Source organism: Triturus cristatus, chromosome 5_1 (assembly GCF_964204655.1).
Source record: "Triturus cristatus chromosome 5_1, aTriCri1.1, whole genome shotgun sequence".
NCBI classification, from domain to species: domain Eukaryota; kingdom Metazoa; phylum Chordata; class Amphibia; order Caudata; family Salamandridae; genus Triturus; species Triturus cristatus.
The window spans coordinates 426,182,149-426,202,489 of record NC_140587.1 but is presented as its reverse complement, the minus strand read 5'-3'; the positions used below and the strand labels follow the sequence as shown (position 1 = coordinate 426,202,489).

General features: G+C 45.9%; 1 protein-coding gene across 1 annotated transcript in view; it reads right to left on the bottom strand.

Annotated features, from left to right (window-relative positions):
• NIPAL2 (NIPA like domain containing 2) overlaps window positions 1–20,341 on the bottom strand; it is a 535,646-nt gene that overhangs the window by 21,517 nt on the left and 493,788 nt on the right. Inside the window, exon 9 of the mRNA XM_085605195.1 lies at window positions 15,328–15,391. Coding sequence (XP_085461321.1) covers window positions 15,328–15,391 — 64 coding nt within the window. The remainder of the gene's footprint in view (window positions 1–15,327; window positions 15,392–20,341) is intronic.

Here is a 20,341-nt window from a genome sequence, read left to right as displayed (position 1 = left end):
GTGGAAGGAGATTAGGAGTATGCAGTGGTCTGGACCACTGCATGCGCTCTAGGGCCACTGCATGCTCCACCCAGTGTCTTTCAAAACGGGAAACATTTTTTAAAGCAGCACCTCTCCTTTTAATGGACACGGCTGCTTTGAGAAAACTTTTCCCGTTTGGTAAAGCAAATGGCAGGATAGTGGTCTACTGTTTGTTGCAGGCCTCCATCCCTCCATTCTCAGCCAAATACAGGAGGTCACAATATACGACCTTCCGAATTAATATTCATAAGGAAGATCATTTTACAATATGCTGCGAAAAGAAAATTTGTGGTGGAAGTTACATCCCTGTTTACAATCTAGTTGGTGTGCTATCTGCTCACACGATGAGTACCAGAGGGGTGGTTGTGTTGTAACAACGCATACCATTACCAAGCAAGTCATAACAATGACTTGCGGACGGGGTGGCTGGATGTTGGAATAGTATCATTTACTATTCCAACTCCAGTCTGTGCAACAGTAGGGAAGGTGTTGTCTTTTAAATCGAACACCTTCTCCCCCCTCCGCAAGTCATTGTTACGACTTGCTGGGTAATGGTATGCGTTGTTACAACGTGGTCGTTGTAATGACCTCAATGTAATAGCATGCGGAGTGAAGGATTCGTTTAAGGGCTGTTTACCATTCTGGAGTAGTCTTTACCTACTAATGTTTACAAAGTTTCCTTTGATTTACAAAATGTTATCAATTCATTAAGACTTTTGGATAGTTAACTAGTGACTATAAAATATGAAATAGGCTTTTGAGAGGACATTCGAGCTGAAATAGCTTTCAGAGAACTCATACATGTTTACACAAGCACCAATGTTGAGTCATCCTAATGCTTCAAAGATGATTATTGCGAAAATGGATGCCTCTGAAAGAGCAGCTGGAATAGTTATGTTTCAAGAGGAAGAATAGGATGGACAAGAACATGCTTTTTCATAGATTTCATGTATTGTCAGAGTTTCAATGGAGCTACTTATTTCTTGAAAGAAAACTCTTAGACATGAAGTTGTCGTGTACTGAAAGGAGACATCTTTGAAACACCAAACTGATCATTGAAATCTAGAGTGTTCGCGATAACTTCAGTGCAAGAATAGCCATCAATCTAGATGCACTTTTTAGGTCTCGCCTGACCCAGCGCATGCGCTGGTCTCTCGGGACTTATTGAGAGGGCTCCAAAAAGTGCTACCAGGCCAGCCTAGAGCTACAGTGCATGTGCGCGGGCGCGTGCGCCGCGCTTTACCGCAATTACTTTCACTTTCGCGGCCACAAGGCCGCTTTGATGTTTGATCGCAATCCCGATCGCGATCACTTTAACTTTCGCGGCCACACGGCCGCTATGCATAGCCAATAGGTCTTGCTTTTGGGACTTTATAAGTATTTAGTTATGCAACTGTTGTATGGCTAAACACTTATAAGGTCCAAAAGGCGAGACCTATTGGCTATGCCAATGCTTGTTTTATTTGTGCTGATGATTTTTTTCTATAATTTATATCCCTGGTTCAAAGAATGTGCTTGTAGATGCTGTTTGATTGTTATCTTGAGTTATTATATAATAATTCCATCTCAGAGTGTTATTGGAACAGTTCAGTCTAATTCAAAGTCAAGCTGGCTCAAGGACAGCTGAATCCAAAGGAATTACAAGAAATTAATCTAAAGACTTCTCTAGTTCAACAAAATGAATTGTATTGCAGCCAACAAGTTATTTTGGTTGCAGCTAGGAAATTACAGTTGGATGCTATGGAAATGTAATAGGTCTCAATCATTTCTGGTCACAGAAGACTTAAAACTACTTTAGATTTAGTTTTACAATTTGTTTGGTGGCCAACCAGTCATTCTGATTATCAACAATATGTTTGTGTTTGTCTTATTTGTGCCCAGCATAAGTCCTTCTATTCTAATGTTAGCCAAAAGGCTTACATTCTCAGCCTTTTACATACTTGCAGTTTGTACCACTGGCTCCTGAAACTTGGGATGTGATTTCTGTAGATTTTATAACAGATATTCCACATTTAGCAGGAGACTGTGTGAAAATGGTGATAGAAGACACCTTTTCAAAGATGGCCCATTTCTCCTTTGTCTAAATTACCAACAGTTGAAGAAATATCTCAATATGTTTTCACTGATATTTCACGTCTTAGTGGATTGTCTCATACTATAATTTCTGATATTGGTATATTCCATTTATGTTTTTGGAGAGCTTTGTGCAAAGTTTTGGGAGTTGAAGAGTCAAATAGGCAAAGAGAAGTAATTAATCGAAGTTTGGTGCAGCACCTGTAATATAAATACCAGTATTTGTATATACCAGTATTTGTAAAGCGCACAGCTACCTCCGAAGTGGTGTCCCGGCGCTGGGGGCCGTCAGGAAGATTGAGGAAGCTTTTGCCCAGAGTCACATGGTGCAGGGCCAACCTGCTGCCGGCTCCGGGGATCAAACCGTGAACCCCGTAGTCCAGAGTCAGGCACCCTGGCCGCTGTGCCACACCTCTTCCACTAATATGACCCATTGTGCCAGCAAAGTCTCACATTTCTTCATATGCCTGGATTTCATCTAAGAGGTTTTCCAGCATCTCCTTATATTGATCCCTTGGTTCCAGCAGCTAATGATTATTTGAACTAGTTACAGAAATATTGAAACTGTCCAAATGAAGAAATTTGCTGATAAATCAAGATCAAATTCAGCTACTTTTTCATCTGGACAGAAAGTTTTGGTGACTTCTTGTCAGGAAATACTGGACAGATGCCCCATGTAGTTCCTTGATGGAAGATTGGCTCTTGACGGTTGGGGTGCAAAGGTATCGTACGGTCACAGCAGAATTACCAGGCGTTAGTGATAGGGGCGTGGTAAGAATATTACCAGCCATTAGTTGCTGGGGCATGATGAGAGGATTACCAGCACTTACTGGCAGGGGCACAATGACAACAAGGTGATGGAAGTGATTTTCTGGGTCTCAGTGACTTGGGCATTTTAGTATGAGAGAGCTGTGGAAAGGTCTAAACCAAGTCAACTAAACACAGGTGCCTGGCAATGTAAGACGTGTTGTTTGGCTACCCGATCACTATGCTTGCTCACTCATTGTGCTCCCTGGGGTTTTGTTGTGTTTTTCCGGTGCTCTTGGCTGGATTAGACTGGCTTTAATCACTTGCATGCGTCAGACACGCAGGAGCTGTCCGACGCAAAAGTGCTCCTGTGCATTGGTTGACTCCCACGTGTCCGACCACACGGCACTGGAAATCCCGATCGTGTGGGCACCACAGGAATTTCCTTTGTATTAGAATAGCCTTGGGAGCTTCCCCAGCTCCTGAGGCTGTTCTGTTTTTTTCAGTGGAATGACGACCAGCCCGCAAGGCGCGCTGACGTCATTTCACTGAAACTGAAATTACCTCATTGGCTTGTTTCAGTTTCAGTGCCTATGTGCTTGAGCGGCTATCTCAGCCCCACTGAGCACATAGACATATGGGATAGGTATTGTTGAAAAGGGAAGGATCTCTCTTTTCCAATGGTACCCCTGCATAGTGTATCCTTGCTTGTGGATCGCCACAGGAGGGCGATACCCAATCAGGAATCCACCCACTAGGCACCAGGGAGGGGGTAGCGGGTAGAGGGGGTAGCTGACTTTAATCTGCCCCCACCCCAGGGGGGCAGAGAGCACAGTAAGCACCAGGGATTTATTTCATTTTTGTATACGTAGGGGTGGGAGCTGCCCAGAATGAGCATGCCAATGTCCCACTCCCCCCAAAAAAATTAGCCGCAGTCTTCCGACAGAAAGCCCACTAGACATTAGTTTCTTGTTGTTTTTTTTTTTATAAAAGAGGGGTAGCGGCCGCCCACAATGGGCTTAGCCATTCCCCCACCCCACATAAATGGGAACCGAATACCTTTTGCCTCCTACAGGGGGTAGGAGAGGTAATAGCCCCAGATCTAGGCACCAGGAACTATTTTGATTTTCTTAGTGTAGGGGTGGGGCTGCCCAGAATGGGCATGCCAATGCCTACCCCCCCGCCCCCCGCCCCCATAAAAATGGCTATGATCTGACGCTGGGGGTGGAGGGGCAGAAAGGCCACTGGGCCCCAGGGAACATGTTGGTTTCTTAGTGTAGGGCTGGGGGCTGCCCCGAATGGTCATGCCAATGCCCCCCAGAAAATGGCCACAATCTTTCTGCCCACCTTGGGGGCATATCAGGGCAATAGCTCCTGATCTGCCCCCCGCTGCAGAGGGTAGAAAGCCCACTAGGCACTGGCCTTTTTTTGCAATGTGCCTAGCTGTTGATTTTTGGCCCTAGCGCAGCTGGTACCCAGAGAAACCTAGCTAAACTGTACATTTTTAAACCTAGACACCCAGGGAAATCTAGGATGGCATGACTTGTGAGCCTCTCACCAGGTTCTGGTACCCAGAATCCCTTGCAACCCTCAAACTTTGTAAAAACAAAATACATTATCCTCACATTTCTGTGATGGAAAGTTCTGGAATCTGCGGGGAGCCACAAACTTCCACCCACCCAGCATTCCCCAAGTCCCCTGATAAAAATAGTACCTCACTTGTGTGGGTGGGCCTAGTGCCCATGACAAGGAAACAGCCCAGAACGCAACATGACACATCACATTTTCCCAGTGAAAACGGACCCTTTTATCACGATGTGTCTAGTTGTGGATTTTGGACCCTAGCTCTGCCGGCACCGAAGGAAATCTAGTAAATCTGTACATTTCTGCAAACTAGACACCCAGGGGAAGCAAGGATGGGGTAACTTGTGTGGCTCTCACCAGGTTCTGTTAACCAGAATCCCTTGCAAACCTCAAACTTCATGAAAAGAAACACTTTTTCCTGACCTTTCTGTGCTGGAAAGATCTGAAATCTGTGGAGAGCCACAAACATCTACCCACCCAGCATTCCCCCTAGTCTCCCGATAAAAGTGGTACCACACAAGTGTGGTTAGGCCTAGTGCCTGTGACAGGAGATGGCCCAAAACGTTCTGTGGAGACCTCCAAATTATCGATGACAAAAAGACTCCGTTTTGCGATGGAGTCACCTCCACTTTTGGTCCCGGGCTTGGTGGGCATCTCTGAAAATTGGACACCCGGGGGACAGGGCCGGACTGGGAACCTAAACCGGCCCTGGCAAACTGCTCGGCCGGGCCCCCCTGGGGGGGAGAGGGGTGCAGCCGAGCCGTTTGCTAGGGCTGGTTTCAGCCGATTTTGTTACAGGGGGCCGATTTTTCTGACCTCCTGTAACAAAATCTGTCCCCAGGGACGCAAAACCAGCCCCCACCCTGGTGGCTCACTAGGGAAACGCCCGGTGTCGGCTACGGCCATTCCGGCCTTGCCGGGGGAGTCCAGGGAGGTGTGACTTGTCTGGATCTCCCAACGTTTTCCTACCCAAAATCCCCTGCAAACCTCAAATTTAGCGAAAAATAAATCGCATTTTCTTACATTTCTGCCTGGGATTACCGCACCGGCACAAATGTCCTACTACCCAGCGTATCCCTTGTTCTCCCTATAAAAATGATACCTCACTTGTGTGGGTGGCTAATGCAGAGTCAGCTTAAAAGTGCATTAAAAAAATATGTATAGCGCTTAGAACTCGCTGTGCTATCCCCTCAACCCCTATGTTATTGGCCCTTTACCCACCCACACAAGTGAGGTATCATTTTACTTGGGAGACCGAGGGGAACGCCCAAATGTCCTACCACCCACATAGATGTGATTGATAATTTCGATCTCTCCACAATATGTTTTGGGCCCTTGCGCGGGGGACTTGGCCCACCCACACAAGTGAGGTACTATTTTTATCGAGAGACCTGGGGGGAACGCTGGGTGGTAAATTTGTGTCAGCCTGGGGATCCCACAACTTTCCCACACAGAAATGTCAAAAAAGTTATTTTTTTTAGCTAAATTTGAGGTTTTCAGGGGATTCTAGGAAGGAAAACGTTGGGGGATCCAGCAAAGTTGCACCTCCCTGGACTCCCCCTGGTGTGTAGTTTTCAGAAATGTCTAGGTTTGGTAGGATTCCTTAGATGGCTGCCAAATCCTGGGATCAAAAACCCAGATGACTCCCTCGCAAAACAAGGTCTTTTTGTAATCAATAATTTTGAAGTCTCCACAGTATGTTTTGGGACATTTCCTGTCACGGGCACTAGGCCTACCCACACATGTGAGGTAACATTTTTATCGAGAGACTTGGGGGAATGATGGTTGGGTGGAAGTTTGTGGCTACACGCAGATTCCAGAACTTGCCATCACAGAAATGTGAGGAAAATTTGCTTTTGTGTAACAAAGTTTGAGGTTTGCAAGGGATTCTGGGTAACAGAACCTGGTGAAAGCCACACAAGTCACCCCATCCTGTATTCCCCTGGGTGTCAAGTTTTTAAAAATGTACAGGATTGTTAGGTTTCCCTAGGTGCCAGCTGAGCCAGGGCCTAAAATCCACTGCTAGGCACATTGGAAAAAAAGGGTCACTTTTCAGGGGGAAAATGTGTTGTATCCATGTCGCGTTTTGGGCCCTTTCCTGTTGCGGGTACTAGGCCTATCCACACAAGTGAGGTACCAGTTTTATCTGGTGACTTGGGGGAATGCTGGGTGGGTGGAAGTTTGTCGCTCCCTGCAGATTCCAGAACTTTCCATCACAGAAATGTGAGGAAAATGTGCTTTGACAAAGTTTGAGGTTTGCAAGGGATTCTGGGTAACAGAACCTATTGAGAGCCACACATGTCACCCCATCCTGGATTCCCCTGGGTGTTTAGTTTTCAAAAATATATAGGTTTGCTAGGTTTCCCTAGATGCCGGCTGAGTTAGGATCTAAAATCCACAGCGAGGCACATTGCAAAAAAAAAGGTCAGTTTTGACTGGAAAAAATGAGATGTATCCATGTTACATTTTGAGCCGTTTCCTGTTGCAGCCACTAGGCTTACCCACATAAGTGAAGTAACATTTCTATCTGGAGACTTAGGGGAACACAGAATAGTAGAACAAGTGTTATTACCTATTAACTTTCTTTGCATTACTGCCTTCCAAATGCAAGACAATGTGTAAAAAATAAGTCATTTTGAAAAATGTCCTTTAATTCACATGCTTGCATGGGTATCCACAATTTTGGAGATGTGCCAATAACCAGTGCTTCTAAACTCCATGATGTGTTCCTATTTCGGAAATATATAGGTTTCCTTGATGCCTATTTTTCATTATTTATATTTTACCAAATGAATTGCTATATACCCGGTATACAATGAAAAACCATTGCAAGACACAGCTCATTTATTGGCTCTGGGCACCTCGGGTTCTTGGTGAACCTACAAGTCCTATATATCTCCACAACCAGAAGGGTCCAGCAGACGTAACAGTATATTGCTTTAAAAAAACTGCCATACTTAGAAGTTACAGGTGAAAACATTGGCACCATTGGCTGTTTTTTTAACTCAATTTCAATATATTTGTATTTCAACTGTTAGTTTGCATAGGAAAACCTTGAAGGATATACACAAATGACCCCTTGCTGAATTCAGAATTTTGTCTACGATTCTGGGATCCATTATTGCTTTCACACCCATATCTACCACTAACTGGAAGGAGCTTGAAAGCACAAAACAATAGGAAAAATAGGCTATGTCCCAGTAAAATGCCAAATCTGTGTAGAAAGGTTTGGTCTTCTGACAAATGTCTGCCTGTTCCTGAAAGCTGGGAAGATGATAATTTTAGCACCACAAACGCTTTGTTGATAACTTTTTCAGGGAAAAAAACATACGCTGACTTCTGCAGCATGTCCCCATTTTTCTGAAAAAAATCCAAAAATGTGCTGTATTTTGGCTAATTTCGTGGTCCCCTCCAGGGGAATCCACAAACCATGGGTACCTTTCAAATCCTCAAGATGTTGGAAGAAAAGGACGCAAATTTTCCATGGATACCTGATGTGGACAAAAAGTTACAGGGGCCTTAGCATGAACTGCCCCAAATAGCCAAAAAAGGCTTAGCACAGGGGGGGGGAAAGCCTAGCAGCGAAGGGGTTAAGAGATACTTTATAAACTCTCTGACACAGATACTTCTTCTCTACAATTATTCCTTGATTCATGTTCAACACCACAGGGTCCATAGTTTTCCTAGGCAGATGTACTGAGTCTTGAGGATCATCAGCGCATTTCTCTATAGGGAGGACGGTAAGACCTTTGTGGCTGAGGTAGTTAATTATTAGACGTGATTTTTGGTTTTCACTGATCACTTACATACCGTATTTTCTCCATGCAGTATTACCTTGGTTCTGAGAACATAATAAGAGGGACTGTCCGTTTATTGTTTTCACCTTATGCAATGCAAGCTAGTGTCTCATCACTGACAGGGTATACACAACACTCCTTTTTTATTGTCTTTATCTTGACAGTTAAACTTCAAGTACTATTTTTTAGTCCATTTGTGTGCCTGGAAACTAGACTTGTCTCGTATTAACTTGTGCATAATAAATACATAAAATAGATAATGTGGCGTCGCAAGGGGGGGCCAGTCCGCCCCAGACGGCTCGAGTTTTGGGGTTGGCGGGCGGCGCCCCACTGCGCTCTTACCTGTGGCTGTTGCGGGGGCCGGCTGCAGGAAATGCTAGCATCCCCCGCCCCCTGCTCTTAGAACCTGCCCAAATCAGGGGCCGCCCCTGGCAGCCTAAGGCCTAGCTACACCACTGAATAAATAACTCATCAGATCAAACCTCTGGGCAGGTTGAAGTTGCTTTGCATTTGGAAGATTCTTTCTGTATTTCATTCACCCAAAATGAAGTCATAAGATTCCAATCATTCTCATCGGCTTCCTTCTGAACCTTTGCCAGCTATGGTACAAGGAAAACCAGAATAAGTTATTCAAGAAATTTGTGATTCCCAGATTGGGTTGGATTCAATTTCGGATCTACTGCAATGATTATCCTTCTCATGAGCACGAGCATTCTTGAGAAGGTGTTCATGCTCCCATTTAGTTCCTAGCTTCTTTCAACGACCCCAGATAATCCCAAAGCTTTAGGAATGGTGCGTACTGTTACATCTGTGTACTGAGAGCAGTACCAAGAGCTTACCAGAGACTTTATAAGTTCAGAAGATGAAGGAGCAATCCATGCACTATTCAACAGCGAATTGATGGAATCCACTTGTAGCACAGGATTGGGTATCCTCACTGATTGTATTGTCAAACTTAGGCTTCATCTTCTTTTGCCAAACAAATGTGACACTCAGGAAATGGGCATGGTAAAACCTTATAAACAGCCCTTTTCAACATAGTGACCTATGCAAAATATCACAAACATTGATATCGAAATTATACAACCAGTGCCTACTGATATGCAAACTAATACTGTCCACAGATGCCGATAAGTAGCAAGTCAGCTCCAACTGTGATAGCCAGTTGCACAATTCAGAGTTACTGAAGACAATCAAAAAACGCAATCAATGTAATGAGGAAAGACGGGTGTTGTCACCTCCACTGCAAAGCAAAGGAGACACCCGATACTGAGACAGAAAACATCAGACAGTAATGACTCAACTTCCAGCTAAAACGATGGATTTAGGCACATATCTATGTACTGGGTTCAGGGCCGGACTGGCCGTAGCGGGCACCGGGCGTTTACCCTGTGGGCCGCTAGGGTGGGGTTGGTTTTGGGCCCCCTGGGGGCTGTTTTTGTTACCAGGGGTCGGCAATATCGGCCCCCTGTAACAAAATCGGACGATACCGGCCCTGTCAAACTGCTCGTCTTCACCCCTCCCTCACCCCGGTTGCCAGTCTGGCGCTGCTGGGGGTGAATGTTTGATATTGCTCAGTATTCCATCCATCAATTGTTCTTTTTGCTCAACTACCAGCTAGGCAAGATGAATTCACCCTGAAGCTCAAGTCTGAAATGCCACCAATCATGGATAACAAAGTGCACTCCATGGTGGGAGAAGAGAGGTACTTGCTAAACACAAATTCTTAGGAGCCACAGGATCCCCTAATAAACAGGAGTCTAGTATGGCAGAAGGACAAAGCTGGTTGCAACCACTTTTGGTCGCAGGCTCTTTAATAGTTCAGGAGGTTGGATATTTCTGAATGGAGCCAAGACACACACTCTCAGTATAGCATGGAGCCAGCTCAACTTACAGGCATTTCCAAAAAAGAGACAAAGCATGCAAAGGGCAACCTCATTTCTGAAACGTCTGCTCTAACTCGGCCCCTCTTCCACACTGAATTTGAAGTGGCCAGGCAGGTCCTGACAAGAAACTTTATCCTGATGATTTGCTCCAGAATGTTCGTTTCATTCATGAAGAGTAAAATTCAGTAAATCCTTTTTAATGTTTCTTTATTGATTTTATCTTTAGACAACAAAACATCACATCGACATCATATCAGCCACACAACACAAATAATTTGCATTTGCCATTATGATTTAATGTACTTTTCCCTGTCTTGGGAGTGTCTGAGTGCAACTTACATTCATTTTACATCTGTAGTCCAAATGAAAGATCTAGGAAGCCCATATTTTGTTGTGCTTGTGGTGGCAGCCATGTGCCTAGTACACTACTTTTCCATCATTACTCATATATACATTCCCCCCAAACATTCCTTCATCAGTGGGGCACTTGACAGCAGGCAGTACTTCTCTGATTTTACCACCACACATATCAACCTGATTATTGTACCTGCCTCAAGTGTGTATCCCTCCTCCTCCATTATTGGCAAGTTTCAGTGGCATGTCAATAGGGATGTGTGGGTCTTCAGATAGGGTGCATATGATTCTGGACTAGTATTTTTGGATCAGTAGACAGGACTAAGGCACATCCATAACATTTCCTGTTTGCATCCTTAACAGTTCAGGAATGCAGTCGTCCCCCATTTCCATTTTCCAAAGCTTTGGGGAGTGCTGTCAATTATGTGAATTAGTTTCAGTTTAACTGGCATTGCAAGCGTATGGACTGCCATATTTACCTCCCTCCAGTCACATTCATTCATAAGCCTTACATCTGCCTCCAAGGCTCCATTTTCTGATTAAGTTCATCTTCAGTGTACAGAAGTCAATATATATTCCAACAAAAGACTATCGATACCATATTTAACGGTGCACTTTATTTTTCATAGAGTGGTCCCCAAGACTGTCTACAACTTAATGATTCATTTTTCCCTTTCCCCCTTTTCAAACTAGAGCTTGATCATATGTTTGAGGTTTGCTTTTTTCCAGTTATGTTATGTTGCCAATAAGCCTTTACCAAAGTATATCTCATTTGTTTTACTGTATGTCTTACTTTCATTACATCAAGGGACAGTCAGCTAAACGCAGGGGTGCCGCATAGAACCCTGCAGCCCTGATGGTCCAGGGAGGGCGGCGGGGGGGGGGGGGGGGGGGGGGGGGGGGAGGGGTGTCCAGCATTCACAATCCAAAAAAGCCCCTCCGTGTGTGCTATGGATTGAAGAAGAACATCTCATGGAATCCTGTTTTCCACAGAGGCGAAACTATAAAATAATGTTGTTACAGTGCAACCTTTTCTTGGGTGTAACAAACACCAACCGAAGTGAAGGTGGTCAAACGGGGTCACCATTCCAAGGGTCCCACTCCCTGGATCCAGGCTTTGGGGCACTGTCTTGACCTGGATAGAGGCAGGGCTGGAAGACCCTGCCCCCTTTATGCTGCCTGTAGGTAGCGGTCTTGCCGGAGCTGGGATCGGACTCAATATCTCCCTCCCACCTCGTGTACCAAAAGTGCACTGCACCCACCTATTGCTAGTTTTGCTTCTCTGCCTCATTTGGAGGGGCGGAGCCACTGGCCAACGGACTGCATAAAACAGACAGGGAAGCCAGAGACCCACAGAAGGTCTCTGTTATGCCTTCAATGGATTCATGAAATGGGGCTGACAGAGTGTTGCATAGCAGTGTCAACGAGAGCTGATGACCCTGGCTGACCTGCTGAGATTGTGGCAATTTCTGCAAACTCTTAAGTTATTTTATTCTCTAATTTAAAAGCTAGTATAATAACAACTTTACAAAGGATAATCCCTGCTCATACTATGATGCTAACTGAGCACATCATTATAGTAAGTGTTCTTTACAAAATATATATTAGATCCTTAAGATAGCCCAGACACGTACCCCGACCAGCTCAAAGAGAGAGCCAATGTTGAGACAGCTTTTAGCTACCTATTGTTGAAAGACCTATTGTGGAGAGTGAAAAAACATACAATGGGATTTCGGCAAGCCAATTGCTTATCATCGGTTGGTTTTCTTGTCAATCTTACTTGCTCGTTATTCAATAGCTTTGCTTCCTCATCTTGTGTTTTTCTCTCACCTGGAGCATAGCTTCTTTACCATTCTTCTCACTGGATGACTTGTATCCTTCCACAGCTCCACAAGGAACTATTTATTTTTATTTAACCCCTCCATAGGACTTAATCTGTTTTCGTTCTCTCTTCCGATGTGCTGTTCCCCCACTCACATCTCTTTAAGCCACACTTTGTGTTTCCCCCACACTACTCCTAGCTGATCCCCAAATGCACAACAACATGCATATTTTTGTGAGCGTTTGAGTAAAAAGCAGAATTCCTCAGGGTTGTTTGGTTGTATCTCCTGCGTTCTCAACATGTTGGATCAAAGCCGCGACCTTCACCCATAAAGCCGAATTGATGGCCCTGGGGGAGTGGCAGATTGCTGCCCTCCATCAATAATGGAGGTACATTTTCTTCAATAGGCTCCTAAATCGGCTCAATGCGCTGCAACAGAGCAGAGCCACCAACTGGCCTGAGAATTTGTTCCAGTTCAGACTTACAGTCGTGTGGAAAATAAAATAGGGGTGGTAAGCTTTTTCCTTTGAAGTCTGACACTTAAGTACCTGCTACTAGTCCTTTCTGTTCTTTTTTAAGCTGGATCATGGGCAACAAGCCAATTCAATTCTGTTCAGTTTCCTGCATGAAAAGTATTTCATAAATAAACCATGCAGTTTATAAAGATTGAAAATATTGAATTCAGTGTTCAACTTTGAGATACCTTAGATACGTGTTTGCTGTTCCTCCAATATTTCTTGAAATTTGTTTCTTTTAATGTTTTTTTTAACAAATGCTTTCAGAACAAAAATTGGCAAAGCCAACAGCTTGTCACTCTCATAAAAGCGAGAACTATTGGCTTTAAAAAATGTTTTTTCAGTCCACATATATATGGCAGTGAAATGTTTATTTACTATTTATAGCAGTGTTGTGTGTCTGGCTATAAGCCATTCAAATATTTCCATCAGTTAATGCTTACCTAGCAATGTAAGCTGTCTCAGATGCAAACAGATTCCCTTTTAGGTTCTTTCAGTGTTGTTAGATGGGGGAACTAAGGTACAGGGGTGTGTAAGACTGCATATTTGGTGAATGGGGGAGCTGGGACTCAATCAGAGGTGGCCTGGGTCCTATAGCTACTAGGGAACACCACATGCATAGGACAGTATTTCATTACCACTGGCATGAGAGTGACCTCTTGTGCAGAGCAATTTTACAGTCGCAAAGGTGAAATTTCAGCCTTTGTAGCTGCAAAATAGCTTTTTTAAATGTACAAAAACCACATTGCGATTCGGTAACATCTCACGGAATCGCAATTTGGGTTTCAGACAAAATAGAGAAGCGGTATTTGGAAGGTGTGTGTAACGGGCTTCCCTTCCAAATACTGATTTCTTAACTTCTGTATTAATGTTTTGCAATAGAAATCTGATCGCAAAACATTAATATTTTATCATCAAATACAAATTGGTGGTAACTATTTGCAAACAAAGGGTCCCCTTTATGAATGTTGACAAAAACCTTTCTTAGGAGCAGGCATTGTCCAGGGGACAACTGTCTACTCCTAAAAAATGTTTGAAAAATTATTCGTTTTCTTTTAAACACATGCTGTCCTTATTGTTCTCATAGTGTCTCGAATGTGGTGCGTCTGCTGGGTTAATTTTAGATAATAAGTAAATGGGAAGCAAGCGACCTAAGTGCTATTTTTTTTTATTTGCATTTTCATACTGTAAGCTTGGACGTCAATTCACCAAAAAATCTAGGGATGGCGGAAATTACATCGAAACATCCTTTGCCTCGGTGACATCATAGGAAATAACATCATAGAACCTTTGCTCCTGAAGTTAAGAGCCGCATTATAAGTGCAGACTATTTTGCATACAGAGCTGTATTAGGATACTGACATGGTATGCCACGGAAACATTACACCGTTTTTTGTTTTTTGTCACTGGACAATATTGAGCTACATAACAAAAGATATTATTGGCTTGCAGTATTCCTAGGACTGTTAAAACATTTTTATTATGATCACTTGATCTCTCTTACTAAGAACAAAGGTGAAGGTAGGGTCATAATATCATTTTTTGCCTATTCATAGTAAAGAAACATGATAAGCTTCAACAATGCCTTTATATTACACTTTTTGTTTATTCAGAAGAGTGGCATGCCTCGGCTGAATTTATTTTTTGAAAAAAAGTGGATCCCAGTGGAAGCAGCAGAACATAACCCATGCTCATTGGGAGACTGTCACCTTCTTTCTTTGGACAGCCTTTGCCACCTCTGAGGCCAGGAGTCACACAGGAAGTGCCAGGGGCCGCAAAGGAAGTGCCAGGGGTCGCAAAGGAAGTGCCAGGGGTCGCAAAGGAAGTGCCAGGGGGCGCAAAGAAAGTGCCAGGGGTCGCAAAGGAAGTGCCAGGGGTCGCAAAGGAAGTGCCAGGGGGCGCAAAGGAAGTGCCAGGGGTCGCAGAGAGCAAGCCAGGGGTCCCAGCGGTGACTGCTAAAGGACGCCCATGACTGTAAGCTCTCATGCTTGGTTTTGATATCACTGGTTGTTGGATACATATCAAGGCAGCATACACTTCTGTACAATAATACAATATGTTGTGCCCTCCTCCGCTGCCATTCTGTACACCAAAATGAAACATTTTATGCAGAAGAGGTCACAGTGTCAATATTGAAGATGGCGGTCAGCGCAATAAGGCACATTATAACGCACAGGCAATATAACCCCAGGGCCATTTCTTAGCATCTGACACACATCCCGTGTAGCCCTTGCTATGGAGCGTCACTCATAAACCCCAAAAAAGTAGTGGGTACAACAAATGTATCTACTCTTAAGTGCCAAACCACCTTGAGTTGTCCCCACATAGCCCCACCTGAAATATACCTGTGACCTGGGCTTCCATGCCATCAGAATAGGGTAAATCATAAAACATAGATGCTGCGCTCTGACATGCCAACGTGCTCAACAATACATGTAACACTGTGAAGTTATAAGACAGACATTTTAGATGACAATTTATTTGTGTTATTATATATTTTTTAATAACATTTCATAGCAAACACTTACCCAAACAAGAACATAAACACACTCAGGGGAGCACCATCACGAACTTCCTGATAAAATACGACCCCTGAAAACAATGGACAGAGACAAAGTTACGCACAAATCTGCAGCTATATTTTTTATCAATTGGAAATACCAGCCAATGTGAGAAGCCTCACTACAGTCCCCCAAGCAAGCATTTGTAGGTATAATGCACTGTAATGACATTTTGGTGGCAGATATGACTAATAAAGGTCATTTTTGAGTGTTCAGCAAAAATTCATGTGTTTTGTTCTTAATCTGGAAAGTGCCAAGAGACATCACTAGACATCTAAGTTCATCAGTTTTCAAAGTGCAGGTTAATGCTGTCATTCATTTTTCTCTTAATAGGCTATTGTAATAAAGTATGTTCCAAAGGGGGGGTAAGCTGCTACTGTTCGAAGAGCCAGGTCTTGAGAAGTCTTCTGAAGGTCAGAAGGTCTTCGGTCTGCCGTAGGCGGATGGGGAGGGGGTTCCATGTCTTGGCGGCGAGGTGGGAGAATGATCTGCCACCGGCGGTCATTCTTCGGATGCGGGGGATGGTGGCGAGGGCGAGGTCTGCGGAGCTGGCGGGTGGGGGTGTAGAGGCTGAGTCAGCTGTTGAGGTACGTTGGTCCGGTGTTGTGGAGTGCCTTGTGTGCGTGGGTGAGAAGTTTGAAGGTTATCCTCTTGTTGACAGGGAGCCAGTGTAGGTCTTTCAGGTGGTGTGTGATGCGGCTGCGGCGAGCGATGTCGAGGATCAGGCGTGTAGAGGCGTTCTGGATGCGTTGAAGCCGTTTCAGGAGTTTGGCCGGGGCTCCTGCGTAGAGTGCATTTCCGTAGTCCAGTCTACTGCTGACGAGGGCCTGGGTGACTGTCCTTCTTGTTTTCGGTGGGGAGCCACTTGAAGATCCTGCGAAGCATGCGGAGGGTGTTGAAGCAGGAGGAGGAGACGGCGTTGACCTGCTTCATCATGGAGAGGGTAGAGTCGAGGATGATCCCTAGGTTGCGTGCGTGGTCCGTGGGAGTTGGGGGTGTTCCTAGTGCAGTCGACCACCAGGAGTCGTCCCAGGCCGAGGGGGTGGATTCGAGGATGAGGACCTCCGTCTTGTCTGAGTTCAGCTTCAGTAAGCTGATTCTCATCCAGCCGGCGACGGCCTTCATTCCTTCGTGGAGGTTGGTTTTGGTGGTGTGGGGGTCCTTGGTGAGGGATAGGATCAACTGGGTGTCGTCGGCGTAGGAGATGATGTTGAGGTCGTGCCGTTGTGCGATGTGGGTGAGTGGTGCCATGTAGACGTTGAACAACGTTGGGCTGAGGGATGAGTGTTGGGGTATGCTGCAGATAATCTCGGTGGCTTCGGAGCGGAAGGGGGGGAGGTGGACGCTCTGTGTTCTGCCGGTGAGGAAGGAGGAGGTCTAGTCCAGGGCTTTCTCTTGGATTCCGGCGTCGTAGAGGCGTGTTCGTAGTGTGCGGTGGCAGACCGCGTCGAAGGCGGCTGACAGGTCCAGGAGGATGAGGGCCGCGGTTTCTCCGTGTCTAGCAGGGACCTGATGTCATCGGTGGCCGCGATGGTACCTGTGGTTGCTGCGGAACCCGGACTGGGATGGGTCCAGGATGCTGTTCTCCTCGAGGAAGCCGGTCAGTTATTTGTTGACGGCCTTTTCGATGATTTTTGCCGGGAACGGGAGCAGGGAGATCGATCGGACGTTATTGAGGTCCTTGGGGTCCGTCTTGGGTTTTTTGAGTAAGGCGTTGATCTCTGCGTGATTCCAGCTCTCCGGGAAGGTCACTGTCTCGAAGGAGATGTTGATGGTTTTCCAGAGATGGGGTGCGATGATGCTGCTGGCTTTGTTGAAGATGTGGTGTGGACAGGGGTCATCCGGGATCCGGAGTGGACGGTGTTCATGATCTTGATGGTGTTGTCGCCGTGGATGTTGGTCCAGGAGATCAGGCGGTTGGTGCGGGTGGTGGTCATGGGAGTGGGAGTGGGGGTCTCAGTGGTTGCCGGGGTGGTGGCAGTGTTGAAGCTGTCGTGGATGTCTGTGATCTTGCAATGGAAGAAGGTGGCCAGCGAGTTGCACAGGTCTTGTGAAGGATGGGATGTCGTTGGTGTTGGAGCTGGGGTTGGAGAGTTCCTTCACGATGTTGAAGAGCTCTTTGCTGTTGTGTGCGTTGTTGTCTAGGCGGTCTTTGAAGGAGGTCCTTTTGGCGGATCTGATGAGGTGGTGGTGGTGTCTGCGGGTGGCGTTCTTGTGGGCGGTGTAGGTTTCCGCTGTTCGTTCACGGGTCCAGGTTGAAGGAGACGTGGGAGCTTGCGGAGAAGATGGGGTCTAGCGTGTGGCCGGCAGAGTGGGTGGGTGTAGTGACGAGTTGTCTGAGTCCGAGGTTGGCGAGTTTGTCGATCAGGGTGGAGGAGTTGGTGTCGTTGGTGTTCTCGAGGTGGAAGTTCAGGTCCCCGAGGAGTATGTAGTCCGTGGAGGTGAGGGCATGTGTGCTGACGAGGTCAGTGATGGAGTCGCTGAACTGTGCTCGTGGTCCGGGGGGCCTGTAGATGAGGGTTTCTCTGTGGGTGGTGTTGGGATCGGTGTGGATCTGGAAGTGCAGGTGTTCGGCGGTGCTGAGGGTGTCGTCGGTGTTGGTTGAGACTTTGAGAGAGTTCCTGTGGACGATGGTGATTCCTCCTCCTACTCCATTGGTGCGGTCCCTGCGGGTGATCTTATAGCCTTCCGGGATGGCTATGGCGATGTCGGGTGCCGAGGAGAGGTTCAGCCAGGACTCCGTCAGGAAGGCGCCATCTGGGGTGTTGGAGTCCAGTAGGTCCCAGAGTTCCACAGCGCGTTTGCATGCAGAGCGGGTGTTGAGAAGGATGCCTTCAAAGAAAGAACAGAGCCCACTGTCTACACTAAATCTGATTTCATTAGGCCCAAAATTGGGTCACATTTATACGAAAAAGCCAAGGGCGGAAATAGACTCAGAATGATAGGAAGAACAACAGAGATAAAAAGAACGTACTTTATTTCAATAACAGTATTCAAAATGATAATTTTTACATGAAGGATAAGTCATATAACATACAGAATATTTTATCTATAAGTAGAGGTCCCACACATAAAGACAAACAATCATACACTCATTCAGACCACACGTTCATGTATAGACCAAGACTGGTACAAATACACACAAAATACATTTAAATTTGCCAATAAAGTTAAAAATCGCATCAGCGATGTAGAAATTCAACAAAAAGGGGTAACAATTCAAGTGGGCTCGTGCATTCCCAATTCGTAGGGGTAAATAAATTCTCTCAAAAAGCACGAGGGAGCAGAGGCCGAGAAGGATGCATCTGAGGTGGTTGGGTTCTTTGGTAGGTGGGATGGCGGGCCCCATTCCTGCCAAAAATAACCCCCTTGCCTTTTCCAGTTTGAGTTGACAGAATGCAACTTTGGTTTCCAGAAATAGTGAAGGCACATGCTTTCTACTGTCACAGTGCAGTAGTGTTTCAAAGAATCCATACCTGCTGCATGTGGAGGTTGCTGAGTAACAAGGTTGTCTTTTCTTGACTCCTCATGTCTAGTTTTGATTCCACCTCATGCCCCTTTCCTCCGCCACCCTGCAATATCTGCCTCTTTTTCTTACCCGTGCACGATCTTTTTATCCGTGGGTTCCCTCTTTGTCATCATTTTCCTAAATTTGTATTCCTCCTTTTTTAGGTCTCGCCTGACCCAGCATTTGGGCGCTGGTCTGGCGAGACCTTAAGTGAGGGCTTCAAAAAATGCTACCGCCGGCTACAGCTTGCAGTGTATGTGCGCGGCCATGCGCAAGCTGTGGCCGGCGGTAGCCTTTTCCCCCCCAGCTTTTTAGCCAGCTTGCTAGAACGCGCAACAAGCATGCGCACTTGCGCGCGATCCCTTTCGTGTTTTAGCGCGTCATCACGATCACTTTCGCTTTCACAGCGATCGTGATCGCGATGACTTTCGTGGCCAATGCTTGTTTCCTCCAGTTTCCTCCTTTTTAGTTTTATTTATTCCAGTTCGCGTGTCGCCTCTTTCTTCCTTTGCCCATCCAACCTCCGTTTTTGTTCTTCCTTTTTCATTATATCTCCTGCCCCCTTTCCACCTAGTGTGCTTCCTTCCCCTCCCTTGTTCCTCCCCTCCTTCCCGCGTGCACCATGCAGTCCTTCCGCGTCTCACCTCTTTCCCCACATTTCTACCTGCGCCGCCTCTAATCCTATAATCATCCTACCCACTTTGCTGTCTCTTTCTACACGTGGTCTGTCTCATTTCCCTCGTTCTCTGACTGCCTTTGTCCCAGTACCTCCTGATGCACACCACCACACGTCCCTCTCTTAATCTCTCTCTCACGCTCCTTCTCTCCTACGTCACTCCCCCTCATTATACCATGCCATTGCACCTACTCCTCTACCCCATCTCAGCTTACGTCTCACTTCTTCCACATCATTACTTCCCCAGCCCTCCCTTTGCTCTCTCTCACCACCTTTACGCATCTTCAGGTGCACACTCTTAAGTGTGCACACACCCTTTTCATGCCCTGTACTCCCTTTCCTCGTGTCCCCTCTAGAGCAGCACTCTCTTTCAATGTTCTCTAACCACCTTTTTCCTTCGCATCACTTCTCTTTGCCACCCATTTCTTGCAATATCCCACCCTTGAGCCCCCTCCCTCGCTTTCTTTTCTTCCCTTATTACGCTTCCACATTTCATTCTTTCATCTCTTCCCTCTGTACCTCACGGCCTTCCTCTTCTCCTGTCCACTATTCCCTCGGAAGCCTTTTCTCTCCCTTTTCCTATGCTCGCTCCCCCACCCTTCTCCCACCCTTCACTTCTCCAGCCTCCGTCTCATCCTCTCATCCGTATCTCATTGTTTTCGTCTCCACCGCCATCGTCTCATCTGTATCTCGTTATCTTCTCCACTCTCACCTCATTGTCCTTATTTTCTCTCCCTCTGCTTATCCGTCCTCATCTCCTTCTATTCTCCCTCACCCCTCTTTCTCATCTTCCGATG